The 23,903-nt window shown below is 63.6% G+C and overlaps 1 protein-coding gene across 7 annotated transcripts in view; it reads right to left on the bottom strand.

Annotated features, from left to right (window-relative positions):
• IQSEC1 (IQ motif and Sec7 domain ArfGEF 1) overlaps positions 1-23,903 on the bottom strand; it is a 331,819-nt gene that overhangs the window by 13,104 nt on the left and 294,812 nt on the right. For all 7 annotated transcript variants that reach the window (XM_036868761.1, XM_036868760.1, XM_036868762.1 and 4 more), the window contains 8 exons: positions 22,359-23,605; positions 10,210-10,371; positions 8,265-8,387; positions 6,673-6,839; positions 2,551-2,690; positions 2,100-2,129; positions 983-1,108; positions 46-145 (listed from right to left, as the gene is read on the bottom strand). In XM_036868761.1, coding sequence (XP_036724656.1) covers positions 46-145; positions 983-1,108; positions 2,100-2,129; positions 2,551-2,690; positions 6,673-6,839; positions 8,265-8,387; positions 10,210-10,371; positions 22,359-23,605 — 2,095 coding nt within the window. The remainder of the gene's footprint in view (positions 1-45; positions 146-982; positions 1,109-2,099; positions 2,130-2,550; positions 2,691-6,672; positions 6,840-8,264; positions 8,388-10,209; positions 10,372-22,358; positions 23,606-23,903) is intronic.

Here is a 23,903-nt window from a genome sequence, read left to right as displayed (position 1 = left end):
CACGGGGTGCAGGCCACGTGTGGACGGGCCCCGGGACTCACTCACACTGGTTCTCGAAGAGTAGGACCTGCATGCCGTACAGGGAGAAGGACTGTCGGAAGCTGTACGTCACCGAGTTCTTCTTCTTCTGGAAGATCTTGGTGACCTGGGGGCAGCCAGAGACAGAGGCTGAGCCACTGGGCCCGAGCGGCCGGGAGCAGCCCTGGGCGCTCAGGATTCTAAGTGGGCCCACAGTTCGAGTTCTCCTGGGTGAGGACCCTCCTGCAGTTCCAAGGTCAGGAGGCCCCCGGGGCGGGGGAGGACCGATACAGGGAGGGACACTCACGCCCGCCGTCCCCGTGCACCGCCCAAAGGCACCGTGAAACCCTCTGAGAGATGAGCTCTACAGAGAAGGACACTGAGGCCGGAGATCTGAAACGACCTGCTCAAGGTCAGGAACTCTTAAAGGACTTGAACCCACACGTCTAGATTCCAGCCTCAGGAAGCCGAGGAGAGCAGCTGGTCCTCAGTCAGGTGGGGAAAGGGGATAGGGTCTCGGGCAAGAAGGGGGCCTGCAGGAGGCAAGAGCTCCAAAGGGCACGCCCCCTGCTCCCTGCGGGAACATCTTTATCTCCCTGGCTCACATCTGTGCTACCTGTTTTGGGGCAAGAGCTCAACTTCCCTTTGGGGAGCCCACCTCTGCCACGTTCAGCCCATTAGTCCTGGGGCTGAGACCCAGGCCAGCGAGACAGCGCCGCACCCGCCTGGCCCCCGGGGCGGGCTTGGGCAGCAGTGAGACCTCTGCTCAGAGTCTCGGGAAGAGGGTCCCCCGGCGGCCGAGGGGACAGGATTGGGCCTGGACCCGCGGAGGCTGACTTTCCCTTCCTGGATGAGCCCGCCTGAGGTGGGAGCCCAGGCGGCTGACACCGGGAGCGGCCGGGGCCGCTCTCCCAAGCCGCTCTGGGGTCTGCGCACCCAGCCCCTCCCCGTGGGGACCACGTACCACCAGGAGGTCATTGAACAGGAAGATTTCTCGCTGGTGCAGCCCCAGCTTCTGGGGCTTGTTTGGGTCGGGAACCTCGAAGAGCCGGCAGTAGCAGACCAGGCGCCGGTGCGGCAGCGAGAGCACCTGTGTGGAGGGGCGGCGTCAGCTCCACGCACCCGCGGGGACGAGGGACTCCCCCACCCCGCCCTCGCCCGGGCCTCCGGAGGCCCCTGCTCCAGGGAGACCGCCCTCCGACTCCTCTCAGCACTGGGCTCGTGGGGCCCCCGCCAGGGAGCCACGCGTATCTTCTGAGCCCCCAAAGCACCCGCCATGTGCGCCCCGAGCCACACACACAGGAGGCTGCAGAGCCCGGGCCTCCCCGCCCCCAGGCCCTCCCTCCTGAAGGCTCTCAGCCCCGACAGCTGGGTCTGGGGGAGCCGTGCGGGGTCCCGAGCCAGCAGTCACCACCTCGAGGGGCTGGTCCCTGCTCTCTGCACACGCGGCCGTGGGCACACACGGCCCTGCGTGGGGCTGCTCTCCAGGCCCGAGCTCAGCGACCCGCAGATGAGAGGGAGGGGACGCGGGCCCAGCCTGGTGCCCTCAGGGGGCAGCGTTGTCCGCAGCAGAGTGTGAGCGAGAAAGGAGGGCAGGACGCAGGGCTGGGGAGGTGGGTGAGGGCAGGTCACGGGAGTGCCGGGGGTCTCGGGCCCTCTGCAGGGGCAGCTGACCCGGCTGCTGGGGGGGTAAGGAGCAGACCACATGACGGCCAGCAGGCACACTACTGCCAGCCCCGGCAGCGAAAGGGACGTGGGAGGCACAGCGTGGGCTGGGTGGGGACGGGGAGGCCTCAACGCCACACCAAGGTCATCTGTTCAGGCACAGGGTCTCGGGGCCGAGGGACAAGCGGCATCTCTGAGCTCAACCGGGCCCAGATGAGACAGGAGGGGACCAGCTGCTCTGGGCCTGACAGCACAACCCTCCCGCATGCTCGCAGAGATCTGAGGCGGAGATAACTGTGAAAATCAAATTTCTTATGGCTCCGGAAATTAACTCATGCAGCCAGAACTGTGGGTCTGGGAGCCGCGAGCTGCGGGGGAGTGGGGATCACGGAAGGCGAAAGCCGAGGGGAACTCACACAGCCGAGTCCGTGGTGCAGGGATCCAATCTACAGGGGGGAGCAGTGAACAGACAACAAGAGATGTTAAGGTTCCAAGTACACACCTGGGCCCTGATGGAGACCCCGGGGTGACGCCCCGCCCACAGCGCCTCCCAGGGCGCCCCCAGCGGGCTCTGACGGGGAGCCCAGGCCGCCAGAGAGCCACTGCACAGCCCCGGCCATTGGTTTATCAAGAGCCTCAGATTCTCGTCAAAGGGGACCCAGAGAGAAGGGTTGTTACTCCCTTAAAAAGCCCCAAACCTGACATAATTCACCAACCCCACCTGGAAGGGAACAGGTTCCAAAGGCACTGCGGCTACTGGCCGAAGCCAAGCCAGCGGGGCAGCCTGGGGTGGCGGGGTGGGTGGGTCTTGGGAACCCCGGGCCTCCCGCGGCGGCTCCCCCCGCGGTGGGGACGGAGACCACCTACCGGCTTCTTCCCCACGATGAGCTTCTCCACCTTCTGCACCTGCGACACGTGGTCCTCGTTGGTCTTCAGCTCCCGCTTGCGGATCCGCTCGTAGATCCCAATCAGCATCTCCCGGGGGATGTCCTCCCCGTCGTCCACGCCTGGTAGGGGACAGGGGCAGGGCTCACCCCAAGGCACCGGGTTCTCAGCCAAATCCGGACAGTGGTCCCCCTGCCAGCCCCCAGCTGAACCAAAGGCCTCCAGACCCCCAGCAGCTGCCCCTGCTCCATCCACTACACGTGTTCTCGGAGCCCCCGCACCAGGGACCAGGCTGGCACTGCCGCCGGATGAGTGTGGAGGGGCCTGTGCCACCTTGCAGCCATGCCCAGGGGGCTCCGCACACACAGCCCTGCTTGATCCTGGCCACCACCCTGTGGGGTGGGCACCACGGTCCCCATTGCACCGACGGGCTGGCGGGGGCCTAGGGACGGGGCTGGGGTGCGGGGAGGCTGTGCGGATAGGGCTGCCCGGCCCACATCCTCACTTTGCCCCTTGTCGGCCTGAGTCGTGGTCTCTCTGAGCTACGAGTCCTCTCCTCAGTGACACAGGCCACCAAGAGCACGGTGACTTTACAGGGACCAGGGCAGCTCACGGGGCCACCCCCACCGCCCCGACACGAGAGCTCAGGGGGTCTGAGTGGCTGCTGTCCCAGTTCTGGGACTTGAACCCGGGTCACTCTGACAACAAGCATGCGCCCTTTCTGCTGCACGGCCCCAAAAGTGCTGTCAGGAAGTCCCAGCCCTGCTCACGACAGAGACGCAAAGCTCCCCGGCCCTCAGTCTGCAGGCTGCTGGCGGTACGTGGGGCAGTGGGACGGCTCAAGCCCTCTGGTGGGCTGTCCGGCACCACCTGCCAGTCATAAATTCAAACACCCTCGGGCCCACTGAGTGGATCTGGGGGATCTGTCATGTGGGGCGTGACATTCAACACGGCGCTGCTTCCAAATTGCAGAAAACGGGAGCTAACCCGTCACAGGGGACTGGCTAAGCGGTCCGCATAGGAGGACTCCTGGGACAGGGGTCACTGCACGCCCGCAGGAACGAGGAAGGCCACGGCAAGCCTTGGCAACAGCCCTTAGATTTACCGAACGCAAGAGTGAGGCGCCGAGTGGAAGAGGGTCAGGCCAGCCGTGCACGTTTGTACCGGCGCCCACGAGAAGCGAGAAGCGCTGGGTGGCACAGCAGGGACTCAAAAGCCGATGACCTCCAGGGATGGGAAGGGCCCTGCTGTGCACCTTTTACACTTTCTGGCTTTTTTCTAATTGGCTGTTTTTTCAGAGCAGTTTTAAGGTCATAGCGAAATTCAGGGGAGAGCACAGAGAGCTCCCATATACCCCCAGCTCCCCGACAATCAGTGCCCCGACCAGAACGGTGCCTTCGTTACAGCTGAAGAGCCCACGCAGACACGTCCCGGTCACCAGAGCCCACGGCTCACACGAGGGTTTGCTTTTGCTGCTGTCCGCCCTGTGGGTCTGGACAAATAGACGACGCCACGTGTCCGCCATCATGATACCATACGGAATTTTCCCTGCCCTAAAGACCCCTCTGTGCTTCTCCTTTCCATCCCTCCCCACCCACCACTGGCAACCACTGGTCTCCTGACTGTCTCCACAGCTTTGCCTCCTGCAGAACGCGGCACAGCTGGAATCAGGGTGCAGGCTTTCAGATAGGCTGCTTTCACTTAGCGATGTTCCTTTAAGGTTCGCCCGTGTCTTTTCATGACTTGGTAGCTCATTTCTTTTCAGTGCTGAATAATATCCCACTGTCTGGATGGACCAAGGTTTACCCACTCATCTACGGAAGGACAGCTTGGTGGCGTCCTAGTTTTGGCGAATATGAATAGAGCTGCTATAAACATCCGTGTGCAGGTTTCTGTGTGGACATAAGTTTTCAGCTCATCTGGGTAAATTCCAAGGAGGGCAACTGCTGGGTCACGTTACTTTCTGGGTTTTGAACTATGTGAGGATAAGACCCATTCAAAATATACATTTAAAAAATCTGAAGGCAAATATCAATAAAAGCAAAATATCGCTTGCCTGGCTTCCAGGTTCCTCCCCTGACTATCCCTGTATTCCCAGAGCCCCGCCCCTGCTGCTGGACCCACTGGGCACACTGAGCGATTCCAGAGAAAATGTGTGTCCGCTGCACATTGGGGCAGGGGGGCACTCTCTAAAAAGAACAAGCTGGGACGTGTGCTCAGCGCAGAGCGCCGACCTGGCTTTGGGAGGCCAGCGTCCTGCCTCCTCTGACACACACTTGCTGTGTGACCTCGGGCAAGCCCCCTCCCTCTCTGAACCTTCTGAAGCTCAAGGAAGATGGGGCAGAGAACGCTCGAGTCCCTGGCTTGAAGAAAAGAGGTGATTGGTGGGAACAGCCCAGGCTCGCGAGAAAGGATCAGTGGCTTCCTCTCCTGGTTCTGGGGTGCTCAGCCCCTGCCCTGGGAACTGGGGTGACAAAGCCCCCCTCCCCCAGACTGCCAGGATGGCGGACGCAAGGATGCGCACGAGCCATGAAGCCGCGGCTATGAGGGCGGCCGACCGGCAGGTATCTGACCCAGCAGCCCCGTCTTCCCCCGAGCCTCTGTCCACGGGCCTCGTTTCTGTCTCAGTTCTCACACAGGAGAGGCCCCGGTTACATGGCTGAGCTGCTAAACCAGAGACAAAAATCAGAGTCCCTCAAGCTCCCCGGGGTCGCCAACAGCACGCAGCTCACGGCCAGCTTCCCCGGCAGCTACAGAGCAGCCGCCTGCATCCGGGGCCACGGGGACGCCGTGGAGACCAGACCAGACCAGGCCCAGCGAGGAGAAGGGCTTGAGGTGACGGAGAGGAGGGGAGGGGGTGCAGCCCCTCGGACCATCGGTGTCTGCTGACCGCCCCGCTCCCTCACCTGGCCTGGCGACTTGATCTCTTATTAACGAGGTTCCTAGGAACTACGGCTGAGGCCTGCCCCTCCCTGGGGCCTGCGGAGGGCCGCATGGGGAGGGCCCTGAGCCCACCTCCCTGCGGGACCGCCTGTCAGGGTGGGGCCCACCCCCAGGGGGCGCCAGCACAGACCCTCCGCTCTGGGGGACGGGACGACGGAGCAGCTTTACAGAAATGAAGGACAAAATGAAAACTTTAAACAGCTCGAAAAGTTGGACTTGATTCAGATCAGTTGTTTCCCTTTTATAAAATTATGATGCCATTTCTAAAGGGACTTCAGTCCCTTACAGCTGTTTCCCAAGGAGAGGGACAGTCCCCCCGCCCGGGACTCCACGGACAGGAGGGACCTGCCGGCAGCAAACACGGAGACAGCCGTTCCCTTTTCCGTCCCTCTCCTGCCTGGCGACACAGGAGGAAGCCTCCGTCTGGCTGCCCAGCCCCTGGGCACCTGCCCCACATGGGCCCACCTGCCAGGGAGGAGAGGGCAGTCTCGGGCCCGGGGCCCAGCCAGGAACAGCTTGGCTGGAACCCACAGCGGTTTTGCCTTTTCACGGTGCTCATTTTCGTAAGTGATGCCCACGTGTGACAAATGCTACCGGCTTCCCGCTTACAGTGATGACATAAAGTCCCTTTTAAAAATACATACGTTTAAGTAAAAAGACGAAAACAAGAAGGCAAGTCTGTTCCACGAGGACCACTGAGGGTGGGGGGGTGGTGGGTGACGCTGTGTGGGCAGCAGTGATGGGGGCAGGGCAGTGCCGGCCCCCGCCCGGCCCCCATCCCGTCCCACCCCCCGTGCTCGGAGGCCCCGGGGCGCCCAGCACCCAGCCTGCGGTCCACCCTCCCTCTGGCCCTGCAAGCAGGCCTGGATCCACCGTGTGCGGCCCGGCCCCGGGCGCTGAGCCGAGCTGCGCTCTCAGGCCTCTGCCCTCGGGCGCCCTGGGCCTGCCGAAGCCCGCAGTCCTCTGAGACAACACGCCGCCTCCCCCCCGAGTGCCCCCGCCACAGCATTCAGCGCCCTCTGCGGGAACGTGCGCTGCGTGGGCTCCTTCGGGGAGGAACCCCCGCCCTCCCCACGTGAGGCCGCACTGCGCGCACCCCGGTCAGGTGCGTGCTGGCGGCGAGGGGGGGGGGGGCGTCCCGCCGGGGCCAGGGCCGCTCACCTCGGAGGTTCTTGACAAAGTCCTCCAGCTTCATCTTGCGCTCGGGCTTGACGTTGGGGCTGTACATGTCGGTGTTGAGCAGGATGATGGCGAAGGCCAGGATGAAGATGGTGTCTGGGTTCCGGAACTGCCGCACCACCCCGGGGTTGCAGATGCAGTACCGCTGGCTGGGGGCGGACGGGGGTGGTGCTTCAGCTGCGGCAGGAGGCCAGTCCGCCCCTCACCCGTGAGCGGCCCTAAACAGCTGAGGCTGGTCACTGACCTCGGAGCCTCCGTTTCTGGTACACGGGGATGTCACCTGTCTGGCAGAGCCGGCCCTGACCGTCCACTCACCCACCCCATGTGAGTTAAGTCCCACCCGCCCGTAGTTCGGCCGGCACGTGGCTGCTCGGGGCTGAGGACCACATCCCTCGGTCCCCGCGCAGCCACGTGCTAAGTTCCAGCTGATGCGATGTCGGCACCTTCGAGGCTGTGCCTTAAAGGCAGGGGGTGCCCTCCATGCTCTCTGCCTGCCTGGAACGTGGATGTGATGGGTGTTGCATCTGCCCCCAGGGACCTCAGGTGACAGGAGCCCAGGCCTCCTCCACACCAGCTCAGAGGGCGGCCCACCTCCGGGGCGTTTTAGCCACGGTGGCTGCGGCGGGTGTCTTTGTTGCGGCAGCCGAACTAACAGTCTCGCTACAAACTGCCTCACAGAGTCATCTGCTCACGTCCTCACTGCCTCGAATACGCCCCACATCCCACCCCACGGTTCCCTCCACTGGCGACCTTGTGCAGGGGTAGGTGTGTGGGGCAGGGATGGAGAAGAGGAACCGGGTGGGGCACCGTGACCGAGGCCCACATCCCGCAGGCAGCAGCCATGGGAGCTTAGACGATGTGGGCTTCAATTTCGTCTTCCCTGTTAAGTGCCGCCCCCTCCAGGAAGCCCTCCTGAATGGAAGTGTCTGAACGCTCCCCTCCCAGGGCCTGGGGTTTCTCCTCCTGCGACCTTGCTCCTCTGTGAACCCACCACCCCTGCCGAGCCCAGAGGGCTGGGTCTCCCACACCCAGCACAGGGCATGAACCCCCTATGTGGCCAGTGTGCACACCATCCCAGCATGGAAGATGGTGCAGGGACAGCCCGCCTTGACTGCAGGCTCTCTGGGGGGCCAGGTGCTGGGCGGAGTGCGCCCGCACGGCCTGAGTGGTTTAATCCTTCCACCCCCTCCAGAGTAGGTGCCTTCATCAACCCCTCTCTACTGGCAAGGACGTGAGGCACAGAGAGGTTAAGTAACCAGCGCAAGGTCACACAGCAGTGCAGGTGTCAGACCAGGCCCTCTGCGTCACTGAGGGAGCACCTGCCCCTGTGAACGAGCAGACGAGTGACGACACAGATGGACTCCCGAACCAGTGAGGACGAGGGGACCACGAAGACGTTGGAGGCCCTGGCTCCAGCACCGAGCCGCACAGCACGCGGCAGAGGAGGGGCTGCGGCCCCCCGCACCCCAGCCCCTGGAAGCTCATGGCCGCCTGACCCTGAAGGGGAGTCTGCCCTTGAGCCACGGTCTTCGAGTGGGGACGCTTTCTCTACCTGACACCTGCCCCGCCCCCACCTGAAGGCCTCGATCAGCCGCTCCACCTTCTGGGCCTCCCCCTGGACCCGGATGTGCGCCTGGAACTTCCGGAGGGCCTCGTCCAGCTCCATGGCGGAGAAGTCCATCTCGTCCACCACGCAGCTGAAATGAGAGAAGAAGGCCCCGTCAGCGTCCCCCGCCCACCTTCCCGCCGGGTGCAAGGCGAGCACGGCCCGCAGAGGGCGGAGGGAGCACAAGGGGTCAGCGCCGGGAGGCCCGAGAGGGAGGGCGGTGGGAATCGGCTCCCTCCTCCACAGGGGGAGGTGGAGGTCTCGGCACCCACTGGCCCTGCAGCCACCGCACCCTGGGCCTGCTGCTCACGTCAACGCTTTCCCAGGCATTTCTGCAGGGCCTCTGGAGGGGCTGTGCTGCCCTCACCTGCCGATCCCACAAGGCGGGCAGAGCTGGGGAGGCCGCAGGTCACAGGTACCTCTTATCACAGCTCCGCCCTCAGCACAGCCTGCTCCTGCCTCTGACCGTGACCCCAAACGGTAGACGGGTCTGCAACAGGGACTCTCGCGTGACCACCCCGGCGGGGCTGCAGGGACCCCGGCCGTGGGCCCCCTCCCCTGGGGCGATGCGCTGAGCGCTCAAGGCTGTTGGGGCAGGGTGAGGGCAGGGGCCCCGCAGCACAATTCGCTGACCAGCATCCGAGTAGGATGCCTGGGGGCGGGGGGGGGTCTCGCTGCTTCCTGAGGCCGCTGCTATTTTCTGATCCGAGGAGAACAATGTGCGGATTTCCTACGGACGAGGAGCAGCTCGGAGGGGGCGTGGGGGGGAGCAGGGGTGGCTGCAGGGGAGGGGGCCAGACCACATGGTCTTGGGCCCCATTCACGGAGCAGCTAGCGTGCTCTCCTAGGACGGTTCCTCCCGGATTTCAAAGGGGGAGGGGGCACCAACCACACTATCAGGGCGGGGCCAGAACTATCAGAAAGGCTGGGCTGGGAGAGAGCAGCCCAGGTGGGACAGACGCCACAAGCCGGCCACACGCCAGGCACCGCCAACAGCTCGCTGCCTCTCCGGTGTGTGTGCGTACGTGTGACTGAGTGAACACTAGTGTACATATATGTGTGTGCAAGTGGGTGTGTCTGTATGGGGGGGCACCCAGGCCAGACCCCTCCACACCCCCGCTCCCCAAGCCTGGGTCTGCTCACCTGTGAAACAGAGAGGCCGCAGCCCACGCCCACCTCCTCCCAGGGGCGCCCGGAGGTGGCAGGTGTACGTGGCCAGGCCGCCCTGCCGTTTTTACTGAGGGTCAGTCTTTACCCTGCTTTGATCCCGTTCCTGGCCCACCGGCTGGGTCACCCATCTCACGTGCAGTGTCTGGGTCAGCAATATGCCCACAGCAGGCCTGGAGCTGCACCCCCAGGTCCCGGCAAAGGGGAGCAGGGCACCTGTTCCGAGCCGGCCTCCTGCTGGCCCTGGCTCCTCGTCTGCGGAAGGGGTTATGGACCCCTGACACCCCCGCGGACGAGGTGAGGACACGGCCTGCACGTAGCACCTGCCCAGTGACCACAGGACCCAGGTGTGGTGGCTTTCTACTCAGGACAGTCTGGACGAGGGCCGGGGGGTGCAGGGTACGTGCGGGCAGGACTTCTCGAAGCTGTCAGCAGTTCCCAGGGGGCTGGAAACCTGTTCTTCTGCAGGGTTCCAAGGAGCTGAGAGTCTATGGCCGGCAGCCTGGTTGGACCGTCATCCCACCTCCCGCCAGGAGAGGGAGGAGGAGGGGGGCTGAGCTCACCGGTTCCCCTCCGGCTGCCCCTGCGGGAGGTCGGCCCAGAGGCCGCTGGGCCAGGGGAAGGGACTGGCCCTGCTGGATGGGGCCAGAGGTGCTGGCAGGGCATCTCCGTGTGTCTGGGAGCCAGAAAGACAAAAGGGAGCGGGGAGCCTGGGGTGTGCGCGCAGCGCCCCCAGCCCCACTCACTCGAGCACGTCGCGGTTGAACTGCTTCTGCCGGTTGCCCAGGAACTCCCCGATCATCTGCCGGCTCAGGCCCTTGCGCTGCAGCAGGAAGTGGGCCACCCCCACCGGCGTGTCGGGCACGAAGCCGCGCTCGATGAGGTACTGGACGCCCTTCTCGGGCTTCCTGGGGGACGAGAGATGGGCTCAGCCGGGCGCTCCCACCCCTCCAGCTCCCCCAGCCCTCATCCCCTCCTCCTCCACGGCACCCTGCTCTGCCCCACCCTGAGCCCACAACGCAGGGGAACCGGGGCGGCTTGGGCCCTGCAGGAGGGCTGGGCCAGTGCAGGAGCACGGAGGGTGCTGGGGGCTAGGGGGCGGCACAGAAGGGCCCCACCCCTCCCGGCTCCGTGGTCCCCTCTGTGCTGAGCTTCCAGGCGGGCTGGAGGGCCCCGCCCAGCACACGCTGGCCGCCTGTGGCACGTGCTCCATGCCGTCACCGTCTGAGGACCCTGCACGCCAACTCAGTTCCCACACCGCTCCCTGGGGTTGGCACGCTTGCCACCTGTGCTGCCCGACAGCCATGTGACCTTGCTGGGGACTCGACTGCCCGTGTCGTGAGACTTGTGTGTTAACACAGTCGGGCGCCTGAACGCTGCACGCAGTAGGTGAGCAACGCCTGGAACGCTGCACGCAGTAGGTGAGCACCGGGAAGGTTTAGGATAAACCTCAACTGACGGCAGAGGACGCGGAGGCGCAGCGTCGGCCCCACCTGCAGTCAGAGGCCTGGGGCGGGGCTGTGCTGGCCCCACAGGGCTGAGCGTCCACCCGGACCAGGAGCCTGGTGGCCGGGGCGCCCTCGGGGGCTGAGCAGTGAGGTCCCTTCTTCCCGGCGGCCTCGGGGCTTGGTGCCGGCTCGGCTGACCTCACGGGGAGGCGGTGGTCGAAAGAGACGGGGCAGGGGGAGGCGCCACTGACCCCCTCCCTCTGCACCTGTGACCCTCGGAGGGCGGTGTCCTCCTCTGACGAACCCGGAGCCTCGGATGGGCTGAGGAGCTGCGGAGCCCTTGGGCATACCTGGCGCCCCACGCCTTGCCCCAGTGGTAGAGGTCAGTGTCCTGCTGGCCCCTGGGGGCACGGAGGTGAGGGCCAGGATCTACCTGCCACCACCAGCCGTGCGCTGACAGCGGGTCCCGCAGATGCCGTATTACCACACGCAGGCCAACCTCCAGCCTCAAGATGACCCTGCTATTTTTATCCCAGGTGGCCACACACCCCAACCTTGCGCTCAGAGCTGGGCGGGGAGCGACTGCCGGCCACCTGGGTCCTGGCACAGAAGTGGTCACCGAGTGGCCCCGTTCCCCCACGTCCCCGTTCCTCCCGGCAACCCTGGGGTCTCCAACCAAGAACTGCCCCAGCCCCAGGCCTCTCCAGGCACTGGGCTACTGGTGCTGATGCTGCAACCGGGGGTGGGGTCGGGGTCGGGGCGGGTCGCGCTTCCTCACCGCCAGCTCCACAGCGGCCCCCACAGGACCGCAGCCCACACCTGACCGCCCCCCACTTCCACAGTAGCCCACAGATGTGTTTTCTTCGGCCCACACAACGTTAACAGAAAGAATTCCAGTTGGTCGCCAATGTTTAGAAACCGGGAGCTGGGACACAGAACCCGGATTTCCGGCTTCTCTTGAGAAGACAGTGTGGCACCCCCCCGGCCTGGCTCCCACGTGAAAGCGACTGGAGAGCCCCCTCTCGGGCGCCCCTGTCACCCACCGGGGCCAGCCTGGCCCACCGAGGCCCTGACACCACGCCCGGGTCCAGCCCAGCCTCCTCCTGCCGCCCTGGGGTGACTGCTCCCCTCTGCCCCGGCTGCTTCACAGGCCAACGTCGTGCAGCCTCACAGCTGCCAGGCCCCCCCGCAGCAGACCACAGCCCCCTGGGACGGGCAGGCTGCGCAGGGGCCGTAGCATGCGGACTGCCCAGGGCGTAAGTGCCGCGCGCCGACTCTGTGCCGGGCGGCACTCTGGATGACAGCGGCGAGCGTGGCTGGCCTCGAACGCCCGGCACGACAGCTGCCCCCGCCCAGTCTGAAGGGCAAAGTGGCCGAGCGAGGGTGGGAGGGGTTCTGGCAGGGGAGGCAGAGGCCTTCTCTGAGCAGGTGACACAGTGACAAGCGTGCTCAAGGAGCTTTTTGGAGGAGGCAATGGCGAATGCGAAGGCCCTGAGGTGGGAGTGGGTGTTGTAGGGTCAAGGCCATGAGGCTGCTCCAGGGCTCAGAGTAGGGGCCCCGGGGGAGGGGCAGCGGGGTGGACAGGCCGCAGGGGCATCTGGCTCTGCCCTGAGTGGGATGAGAAGCCCGGCATGCTCTGCAGAGCGCAGTGGAGGGACCTGGGTCCCCGTTTAAGAAGCCGCCTCTGGCTGTTCTACGGGAGCCCACTAGGAGACCCTCGCAGGCCCCCCAGCGCTGGTGCAGGAGTGGGGGAGGAGGGGCTGGCTCAGGACACCGCCTGGGGGCAGCGATCGCAACATATGCTAGTGACCCCGCGTGTGAGCCCGAGGGCTCCAGCCCTCAGCCCGAGGCGGACGGGGCAGGAGCCGCGTCCAGCTGGCACCCTTCACAGGATGCTGCAGGAGAGGAACGTGGACTGCCCAGGCCACGACCAGAGAGCAGGGGCTCCCAGCAAACTGAGAGGAACGGTGCCACGGCCGGAGGTGCAGGCGGGGGTTCGGGCGGGGGCTCCAGGCTCGGGATGCGCGCGGCCGGCAAGGCGAGTGATCTCCCCGACCGTGGAGAGCCAGCACTGATATGAGTCCCTGGCCCGCAGCATCCTGCTGGCCCCCAGCTGCCCCGCGTGTACTCCGGGGGCCCTGCTGGGCAGGGGTCCTGGGCCCACTGGCCCCTCACAGGGCTCCGTGCTGACCGGAGCAGCCCAGGTGTCCTGCGTGGGTAGGTCACACACTCGGCCTGCGGCTCACCCACAGCCCTGCCCGCCCCCCCTGGGGCAGTGAGGGGCACTGGACGGGCTCGGGCCGAGGCAGGAGGGTGGAAGGCACATCCTTTGGGGCTTCGAGATCCCCCAGAGCACGCAGGGGACCCCATGGAAAGGATCCTCTGCCCGCCTTGTCCCTGAGAGACCTGATGAGCGCAGCAGGCCCGGCCAACACGCAGCGGACGCGGCCGGGACAGAGCAGTTCACCCGGCTGTGACAGAGCCCACCCGACCGGGCAAAGGGGCTCGCCGCCACCCCCAGCTCTGGCTCCCCCTTCCCTGCCTGCGAGCCTGAACGCGGCTCCAGGCCCTCGGGACTGAAGAGGCGCAGCCTGGGGCCCTGCTGCCTGTGCACCCTCAGGGGCCAGCGGGGGCCCGGCCCACATAGCGCAGGTCCGACCAGAGAAACAGAACGTGCTGTGTCCGGGGCTGGGGCCGACGTGGCTCTGGGAGGGGCTGCTTTGGCCCGTGTTCCCAGGACTCTGCTCTAGAGCCTTCAGGGCCTCCCAAGCCTGCAGGACAAGTTCCGGCCCCTCGCCCCTCATCCACTTCTCCATTCGCTCCAGGCATCCATCCAGCGCCTGCTCTGGGTGGGTGTGGCACCAGCACACCTGTGGTCCAGACAAATCCCTGCCCTCGAACACGAACACGCATCCTCGCTGGAGCGCGATGAACTCCCAGGAGAGACACTCCCCGGCGTGGCTCAGACCCCAGCTCCGCTCCCTGGCTGGGTGACCTAGGGCAAGTCACTCACCCTCTCTGAGCCTCAGCCTCCCCACCTGCGTAGTGGGGAGTGACGGTGCACACAGCAGAGTCACTGTGAAGATCAAACGAGTCAATGCCTCTAAGCCCTTGGAAGACACGCTGGTTTTATGGCTGTTTAAGAAAAGGGCCAGCACTAGGTAGAGCTAAACCAAGGGGAAGCCGTAGTGACCACAGAAGGCCTGGACTTCAGTTGGATGGGGTGAGAAGGGACGGTCCAGAAAGGCCTCCTCGGGAAGGTGGCATTGAACCTGGAGCCAGGAAGAAGGTCCCTGGGAGCGGGAACGACCAACACAAAAGCCTTACTGGACACGTAACAAAACGGGGCACACCAAGGGGGGAAAGTGGTGCGGGGGTGGTGGTGTGATGAACTGGGAGAGTGGGATTGATATGTATACACTAATACGTATAAAATAGATAACTAACAAGAACCTGCTGTATAAAAAAATAAGTAAAATTCAAAAAAAAAAAAACAAACGGGGCCCAGAAAGGCCAAGTAGCTGTGCACCAGGCTGTCCAGCGAGGGAGAGCCAGGTTCTTACCCCTTTGCCCGTAGAAGCCCGCAAAGTTCCACTCTATGCTCCCAGCCCACCGGGGCTGCAAATCTGCTCTGCCCACCTCTGCGATGCCCGCTCTCCCCATCTCTCCGGGTTCCCTCGACGACTCCTTCTCTAGCTTTCTGACCTCCACCCTCCAGAACCAGCATCCACGAGGTGCGGAGGCGACATTCTCACCATCTACACCTGACGCGCTTCTGCATCCCGGGCGCCCGGGCCTCTGCCCCCCACTCCCACTGCCCGTCTGCTGGGCCTGCGAGCAGCCTCTGCTGTCCCCAGGTCCAGCCTTTCTCGTCAACTGTGCCAGGTGAGCACGTGCAGACCACAGTGGTGCCGCCAGCCTCGCAATCTCTGTCCTCGAGCCTGAGCCCGGGGCTCTCGGGAGGCGGTTACTACGAGGCCGGTCTCTGCACCTAAGGACCACTCACCTGCCGGAACCCCTCTCCTCCCAGCAGGGTCTGCAGGGGCCACAACGGCTCCTCCTGTCGCTTTCACTTGCTGCAGCAGCTGAAGAGACGTGGACGTGGGCGTCTGCCCGGCACCCTGTCGGCCTCAGGATTTCCCACACCCCCCTCGAGCTCCGCCCCCTGACCCCATGGGCTGCCTGGGCTGGCCGGTCAGAGTGCTGCACCCCGCGGACGACAGCGAGCGGTTCAGACGGCGCCGGCGGGAGCCTCTCTTCCTGCAGGGCTGCCGTGAGGCTGGACCACGAGCCCGGACTGCTGGCTGCCCTCCTGCCCTGAGGGCGCGATGGTGGGGCACGGCCAAGAGATGCCCAGTGGCTTTTCAGGTCCACGAACCAGTAAGGCCTCTCTGCTTGAACCAGTTTGATCGGATGCCCATCATTTCCAATGAAGAAGGGCCTGATGCACACAGAGACCAACACGGGGTCTGCACAGACACCGGCAGGGCCCGAGGATGTCCCGAGGTCGGAGGCCGAGCCATCCCCGTGCTGTTCTCACTGGCCGCAGGGGCGAGGGATGGACTCACCAAGTTCAGCACCCAGGGGCCCTTCAAGCCTGGAGGTGCCCTTCAACTCCGGAATCTAGGCTCGAACCCCTCCAATATCCTGCAGAGAAGCGGCCACCTCCCATCGGCTCGCACACCTCCACGGCCAGCAAGCTCATCACCTCCCCAGACTGCCTATTTTATCCAGCTCTGATTCTCACAAAGTTCTTTCTGATACTAGAAACCCAAGCTGAACGTGGCTGCCGGGGTCTTTTTTGCACTTATCCCAGAGACAAGGTGGAAGAATTACCCTCTGGCCCTTGTGCACTGTCGGTAGGAACATAAACTGGTGCAGCCACTGTGGAAAACAGTATGTTAAGTTCCTTAAAAAACTAAAAATAGAGCTACTATATGATCCAGCAATCCCACTCCTGGGAATATATCCAGACGAAACTGTAATTCGAAAAGATACATGCACCCCTATGTTTGTAGCAGCACTATTTACAATAGCCAACACGTGGAAACAACCTAAATGTCCATCGACAGAGGAGTGGATAAAGAAGATGTGGTACATGTATATACAGTGGAATGTTAGCCATAAAAAAGAACGAAACATTGCCATTTTCAGGCCTAGAAGTGACCATACTTAGTGAAGTAAGTCAGACAGAGAAAGAAAAATAGCACATGATCTCACTTATACGTGGAACCTAGGGAGTTCCCCCGCTGGTCCAGTGGTTAGGACTCTGCGCTTCCACTGCAGGGGGGCCCGTGTTCGATCCCTGGTCGGGGAACTTAAGATCCTGCAAGCCGTGTGGCGTGGCCAAAAATAAATAAATAAGTGGAACCTAAAACATCATACAAATGAATCTATATACAGAACAGAAACAAACTCACAGACGTGTGGTAGAAAACAAACTTATGGTTAATGGGGGGGGGAGGGGGGAGGGGGGAGGGGGAGGGGGAGGGGGGAGGGGGGACGGGGGGAGGGGGGAGGGAGGGACAAATTAGGAGTATAGGATTAGTGGATACTGGGAGTTCCCTGGCAGTCTAGTGGTTAGGACTCAGCTCTTTCACTGCCATGGCCCCAGGTTCAATCCCTGGTCGGGGCACTAAGATCCCGCAAGCCGTGCAATGGGGCAAAAAAAAAGAAAAGAAAAGGATTAATGGATACAAACTGCTATCCATAAAACAGATAAGTAACAAGGATTTACTGTAAAGCCCAGGGAATTATATTCAATATCTTGTAATAGCCTATAATGGAATATAATCTAAAAAAAAAAAAAAACCCAACTAAATCACTTGGCTGTATACCAACACAATATTATAAATCACCCACACTCAGTTTAGAAAAAAGAGAAGGAACTGGCATGGCTGGAGCACCCGTGGGGCCTGCCCCGCGCTGCCTTCCTCCCTGAGGCCCTTGGCGCCAGCCAGCCCAGACCCGGGGCAGCGCTCTGAGGGTGGCACGGGCCGGAGGAGTGGCTCATGTCAAGGGGAACAGGACCCTGATCTGCAAAGACCCAACTCAAAATGCTCATAAGAGAGCCACAGTCACTTAAACCGTCAGCACGTCCAGCACCAGCAGACGGCCCGGCACAGCCAGCACTTCTGGTTCTGCAGCCTCGAGCCAGCGCCTGGGGTCCCGCGGCCCGGCTGCCAGCAGCCACGCCTCCCAGGCCACCGTGAGGATTCGGCGAGATGCCGCACACGAAGTGCTCGGCACCAGCTGCCAACTTAACATGCAACCACGCAGGCTGGCTGTCACCACCGTCCTCTTCACTGGTCACAACAGACGTAACGCCCAAGGCGCACGGAATCGGGAGCCCAACCCGAGCTTTGCCGCTTACTGGGAGGCGGGCCGAGCCCCGAGCCCCGCGGACGTTGGAAGGGTGGCACCTCGGAGCACCCCAGCCTCGCGGCAGGGCTCTCTGCAGCAGCTCCAGCGGGCAGTGGACAGAGGGCAGGAGGAGAGGCAGGCGGCGGCCCGGCGCTGGGCGGAGAAGACCTGCCTCCAAACCAAACGCAGGCCCTGGGCGGGGAGGGACCTCGGAGGCCAGGTGAGCAGCTCCCTGCCCGTCGGGAGTCCCGGCACACCAAGTAGTCTCCGAGGCCCGGCTTACGTGCTCCTCAGACAAGAGGCCCTCACTCCCTTCCGAGGGCACCATTTCATCAGGGGCGGCTCTGGGGATGAGGACACTCGTCCAGAGTGGGGAGAGGGCTGGCCTGGCCCACGGTCACCTGGGCCCGCGCCCGAGGGCGAGAGGGAGGGGCGTGAAGGAGGTCCCGCTGGGTGCCCCTCCGGGCTGTGGGGTGCGGACCCCAGCTCCCACCGCTGTGGCGGCGCCCCCTGGACTCTCAGCGCACACGCGAGGCCCAGCGAGCGGGCGGGGCCGCGGAGGCCGCACTCCGGGCCGCAGTCCCTGCACCGGGCTTTACGAGGCTGTGCTCAGGGGCCAGGCGGCGGAGGCGTGAATCCCAGTCCGGCCATCCACCGGCCGTGGGGCCTCGGGGAAGCTACCTCTCGGCACCTCAGCTCACCCAAACTGTAAAGCGGGCTAGTGACGGTCCCCTCCCTACGGTCTGCCGTGAGCACGGTGGGCTCATACGACAGCACCGGGCACACGTCAGCGCACGTGGGCGTCAGCCACTCCCGTGCTCCATGCTGCTCTGCCCGCTAAGCCACCTCCTGGGTCCTCTAAGGCCCGAGCCCCAGGCCCCCCGCAATGGCTCTGGACGCAGGAGCCCCGCGGAGCACAACCGCTGCCATCCGCGGCACCCTGGCCAGCGGCTCCCGGTTTCACGGTCTCTAACCCTCAGCAGGCCCTGGGCGGGCAGGAACCTCACGGCCAGTTTCTGGGCGCAGCCGGCAAGGCTCAGGGTGCAGGGCGGTGCCGAGTCCCTGCAGCGGATACGCTGAACCGGGGCCGAAACCCTCCTGCCTCGGCTCCCGGCCCCGGCCCGGTGCCCAGCGCCGCGAGCCGGACGTGCAGTCCTGGAGCCCGGGAGGCGCATCTGGATGCCAGGCAGACGGCGGCAGCCTCCTCTGTGGCCCCGGGGACAGCCCCTCCCCACCAACCTGCTTCACCTTCTCGGGTTTCACTTGTTCTCCCTCTCTCCTCCCCAGCTGGCTACTCACCCACTTTGGATCCAGCGTTCAGGCCCTTCACGTACCCCCTGGAGGGGGCGGGTGTCTGTGCTGGAAAGCTCCCTCCGGGGAGTGGGTGGGACCTAAGAACTGTCGGAAAGGCAGCCTGGGTGTGGGCCTGGGGAGGGAGGGAAATGGCGGGGGGAGAGGAGAGCCACGGGGAGAGCATGGGGAGCAGACGTGGGCAGTGGACACGTGGGGGCGCCAGGAGGGTGCCAGGAGGGTGCCAGGAGGGAAGGGACAGAGGCGCTGAGGTCGGGCCTCCCAGGCAGGGGCCCCGGCCTCGGGCAGCAGGCTGCTCAGTGCCCATCCTCGTCCAGCGGCTCCAGGGCCCGCTCGGGGACACCCGGCTCCCAGCTTCGCTCGCCCCGCACAGGGCCTGGCCCTCCATCTACTCGGGTCGGACCACCAGCCCTTCCCGGGCCTGGCGAGACTCGGGAGATGGCCGGTGGCCACGGTGCTGTGGCTGTGCCTTCAATCCTCCAAACAACCCCCGAGGTGGACAACCAAGGCCGAGGAGGAGGAGGAGGAGGAGACGGAGGAGGGCCGGAGCTTGTCGCCGCACGACCTCCCAACACCTGCCCCTCTCGGCGCGCGAGACCCGCGTCATCCAACGGCGGGCTCTGCAGCCGGGGGACCATCCTGGACCCGCACTTCAGGGACGCAGCCGCCAAGCACGTGTGGCCGGCGACCACCTGCACTGCGGCTTGCCACCGGGGGAGCTGGACGGACTGTAGTTACCTTCAACCTGAACGTAAACACCGCCTGTGGCTGGACCTCACCTCTGTCCCTCGACTTGTAGAGGGGCGAGGTCCCCCAAGCTCAAGGGGCTCCAGTGCAAAGTCCACCAGCAGTTTTCATGGTCTTAATGAGCTGACTCTGCAATCCATGTGGAAGAGTGACTACCAACAAGAGCCAAGACCACTTTTTAAAAGAACAAAAGAGTGGTTTCTGGCCTAATAAAAAAACATATAAAACTGAAAGTCTGATGTTGGCAAAGGAACACACAGAGCCTCTACCCACTAGCGTGGAGCGTCGCAAGGGTCTTTATTCTGTTCAGGGCTGAGTCCAGGCCCCCTACACAGGGCTTGGCATGCAGCAGGTGTTCAATAAATACTTGCCAAGTGAACGAAAGGATCCAAGCACAGGCCCTTTTCACGTAGGAATTAGATGGGATTTCAAGTCAACAGAGAAAGGACAGACTACTCAATACACCGTCTGCAGACAACCAGCTAATTTACAAAGAACTATAAAAACTACACCCCTCACCTTGTACCATTCTCCAAACCAAACGCCAGGTTAAAGTCCTAAAGGATATAAAACAAAACTAAGAAAGTCCTGAAGAAAATATTTTAAAACTATATTATGACCTGGGGCAGAGCCTTTTAAAATAAAACATAAAAAAAAAAGTAATAAACAAAGAGAACATTGATGAATTGACTACATATATACAAATATTGAATCATTATGTTGTACGCCTGAAACTGTTACATGTCAATTCCACCTCGATAAAAAAATGCAAAAATTAGTAACTTCTGTTAGACCAACAAAGCATACACAAAGTTAAAATATATATAATTAAAAACCACTGAACTGTACACTTTATAAGGGTGAATTTTTATGGTCTGCGAATTCTATTTCAGAAGTTTTTAAAAAAAAAAACAAAATGCCAGTGACAGACAGGAAGAAAATATTTGTAATTACAAAGGATTAGTATCTATAATGTATAAAGAACCACTAGTAAATCAAAATGAGAAAAAACAGAAGAATGGGCAAAAAATAGGAACAGGCATTTTGTAGAAGAAAAAACCCAAATGGCCGAAAGACACACGTATGGACGCTGCATCTTAGAAGCAGGCAGGGAAATCCAAATTGAAACAACAGACACACTGTTTCTATGCTTTGATTGGGGTGGGAGACAAGGCGGAGTGCTGTCCAGCGTGTGGGGAAACGGGCCCTCCAGGTCCAGCTGCAGGCTCTACTTCGATGGACAACACGCCCACGTGAGCCCCAAACACCGCCCCCTCCAGCTACCCCCTTCCCCAGAGACTCGGGAGCGTGTGGGAGGGGCAGGCCCACGGTCACCGTCACGTGGTTGGTGACTGTGAAAACATGGGAGCGAGTGGCCAGACCACCCTGGACAGCCGCACGTGGACCCCACGTAGCAGCACGGAGACCAGGTGGCCCGCGGCACCAATGGGAACGGCCTCCAACAGCAGAGCGCCTGGCAGCGTCACAGGGGGGACAGTGGGTGTGGCCTGGGCCCAGGTAACGTCAACAGGGGCCACGGGGACAGCAGGGAGGCTCGGGCCCAGCTCGCCGCACGTCTGGCGCTGCTGAGCAACCTATACATCCGCTCATCTCCAACTCACACTCTGCGAGCTGGACACCATTGGGCTCGGCGCCACCACGCAGATGAAGCCGCCGTGGCAAGAGACCGAGCTGCCCAGGGACACACAGGCAGGAAGGGCAAGGACCGGGGTCCGCACCCAGGCGGCCTGGCCTGGAGCTGCGCTGGACCACACGTGCACAGAAACCCGAGCTGGAAGGCTTTCACCTTCTACGCTGAGTGGAGAGTGTATTCACGCGTTTCAGGTGTAATTAAAGACTAACAGAGCCAGAAAGAATCTACAGAGGCCAAGGCTGCTGGGGGGAGGGATGCAGCTTTTTCTGGCCTCCACCCGTCCACCCAGCTGGGACTCCCACGTCAGGACACAACGTCTGCCAGGGATGAGGGAACCCTGGGCACTGGGGGAGCCCCCAGGTCATCCCAGCCTCCCCCAAGAGGGTCCCAGATGACCCGGGAGCTGGCTGTGCCTGGAAGCAGGTGGGGGCAGGCTTTCGGGACAGACCTCAGGATGGGCTTGGCAGCTCACGACCTCCCCGTTCAGCGCGCTGTTCTGGCCACGGACTGCGTGGCAGTGGGACTGGTCCTCACATGCAGATGGAGTCTCAGGAGAGCACCCCTGGCAGATGTGACGGGCCCAAGACTCTTAGTCCTCAGCTGATCAAGGACCAATGGCCCCCAGCCCCCGGCGGCTCCTGTGGGACTGCACAGTTCCCCCACACGCGCCCTTCGGGACAGGTCTCTCTGAGTCCCCCAGCCGGCGCTGCCAGCTGCACCAGGGATGGCTCAGAAGCGCCCCCAAGACTCTCCACCCCCGTCTAGCAGAGGAAGCGGGGAGCAGGGACGCACGGAGGACAGCTGTCAGCAGCCACCAAGCAGGCTGGCCACATCCCCGCCACGGCCCCCTCCCCGGAGGAGCCAGCGCCAGGCCGGCGTCCGCTGACCCCAAATCCAGAGGCCCTGTGGATGGAAGTGAGGAGAAATCCGAGGTTTAACAGCCAGAGCCGCCAGCGGCCCCTCCGAGGGAATGCTCAGCCCGCCTGCCCTTCCACTTGCTATTTTCAGCCGTGCTAAGAATAGTGAGCTTTAAATACCAGCCGCCTGCCCCAGACCTGCTCTCAAGGCGGCCCCCACGGCGCCCTGCCAGAACGCGGCGTGGCGGCCACACCACGGACCCAACGTACAGTCTCCCAGAGGGCGCAGGGCCTACCAGTGCCCTGTTCCCGGGTGCGGGCCCGAGTCCAGGCTGCACGGACACGGGCACGGACCTGCACCCGGCCCGCCCCTGCTCAGACCCCCGTGCCCGCACCACCCAGGGCCGGACGCTGGGGCCGGTGCGGCGCAGCAGGCGCCACCCCACGCGCCCCCCCGAGCCCCACCCCGGGGCCGCCCCTCATCCCGCCCGGGCCGCCAGCGGCCGGGGACTCACTTGTTGAAGAGGTTGAGGCCGATGCGGTAGTGCCGCCGGCGGATGACGTCGTTGCTGAAGGTGGGCGAGTCCCAGCTGTTGCGGGTCTCCTTGTGGTAGGTCTGCTTGCTGAGCGTCTGCTCGCGCAGGCTGTCGCGGGACGAAGACTCGGAGCTGCAGTTGATGGTGTCGTTGGAGTTGGACGTGCTGTTCAGGCTGTCGTTGTCCCCATCCGAGTAGTCCGACTCGGACTTGCTCTGCCTGTTGGCCGAGCCATTGATGGCCAGGTGGCCGTCCAGGGGCCTGGGCGCCCGGGCCCGCGGCTCCGGCTCCTCCCGGGGGAGGCCCCTGGGGGGCCCGTGGGGGCCGTGCTTGGGGCTGCCCTGCGGCCCGCCCAGGCCGCGCTCGTAGGCGCTCTGCCTCTTCAGCGAGCTGCGGTCCGAGCGGTCGCTGAGGTCCACGGAGCTGTCGCTGGGCGGCTCGATGGTGAGCAGCGGGAGGTGCTCCCCGCGCAGCCGCGGCTCCTGCGGCTCCAGCGAGGGCGTGCTCCGGCAGCTGGTGTCCGTGTCCCCCTTGTCGTCCTTGTGGGCCAGGGCCCAGTAGTCCTGGGCAGCACCCCCGGGCCGCAGCCGCAGGTCCGACTCGGCGCTGGACGGCCGGCGGCCCGCCTGCCTCGGGGGCAGGGGTGGCGACAGCTCCTCCTCGTCGATGTACAGGGTGACGTCGCTGTACGAGGCGGTCATCTCGTCCAGCTGGCGGTGCTCGGCGCCGTGCAGGGCCGGCGAGGGCTCGGCGTCCCGGGTCCGGCCCGCGTCGGGCGCGGGTGCCCCCTCGGCGTGCAGGCTGCGGCAGTTGAGCGCGTCGTCAATGGACTCGGCCAGCGACTTCACCTGCCGTGAGAAGGCGTCCTCCAGCTCCGTGATGGCATCCGCGAAGTCGCCGGCCGGGGCAGGGGCCTGGAGGGCAGGCGGCGGGCCCAGGTCTCCGCACTCGGCCGGCACCAGGGCCTCCAGCGGGGCACCCTTGTCGGTCACTGAGACCTGCTTGCCCTCGAAGTAGGAGCTGCGCACCTTCTCGGGCCCCTCGAAGGAGAACTGCATCCTCATGTTGGACAGCACGATGCGGCGCGACATGCGGTTCTCGGACATGGAGCTGCGCAGCCGCTCGAAGTTCTTGTTCATCTGGTACTGGCGGAAGGCTGTCTGGATGGTGCGGGCCGCGTGGCGGGTCACGAGGCGGCCCCCATACTTCCGTTCTAGCATCTCCACCTGCGGGGGAAGGAGAGGAGCGTGAGCACGGCCCAGGAGGCCCAGCGCGTCCCAGGGGTCAGACCCAGCTAAAGCAAGTGTTCCCTGCAGGACTTCTCAGAACCTTTAAAGGGTGGGGGTTTCCCAGAGTTCTCTGGCCTCAGTAGCCTTTGGCCCTGGTGTGCCTGGGGCATGCAGTTGAATGAGACTTGGAGGTGGTGGGGGAGGTGCAGGCAGCCCCTCCAGAGACAGGAAGCCCGCGGCAGGTGCAGGTTAAGAGACCGGCCCGAGGGGCTTCGCTGGTGGTCCAGTGGTTAAG

This window comes from Balaenoptera musculus, chromosome 11 (genome assembly GCF_009873245.2).
Source record: "Balaenoptera musculus isolate JJ_BM4_2016_0621 chromosome 11, mBalMus1.pri.v3, whole genome shotgun sequence".
NCBI lineage: Eukaryota > Metazoa > Chordata > Mammalia > Artiodactyla > Balaenopteridae > Balaenoptera > Balaenoptera musculus.
Note: the sequence above shows the minus strand (reverse complement) of the source record. Positions and strands in the feature narration are given on the sequence as shown.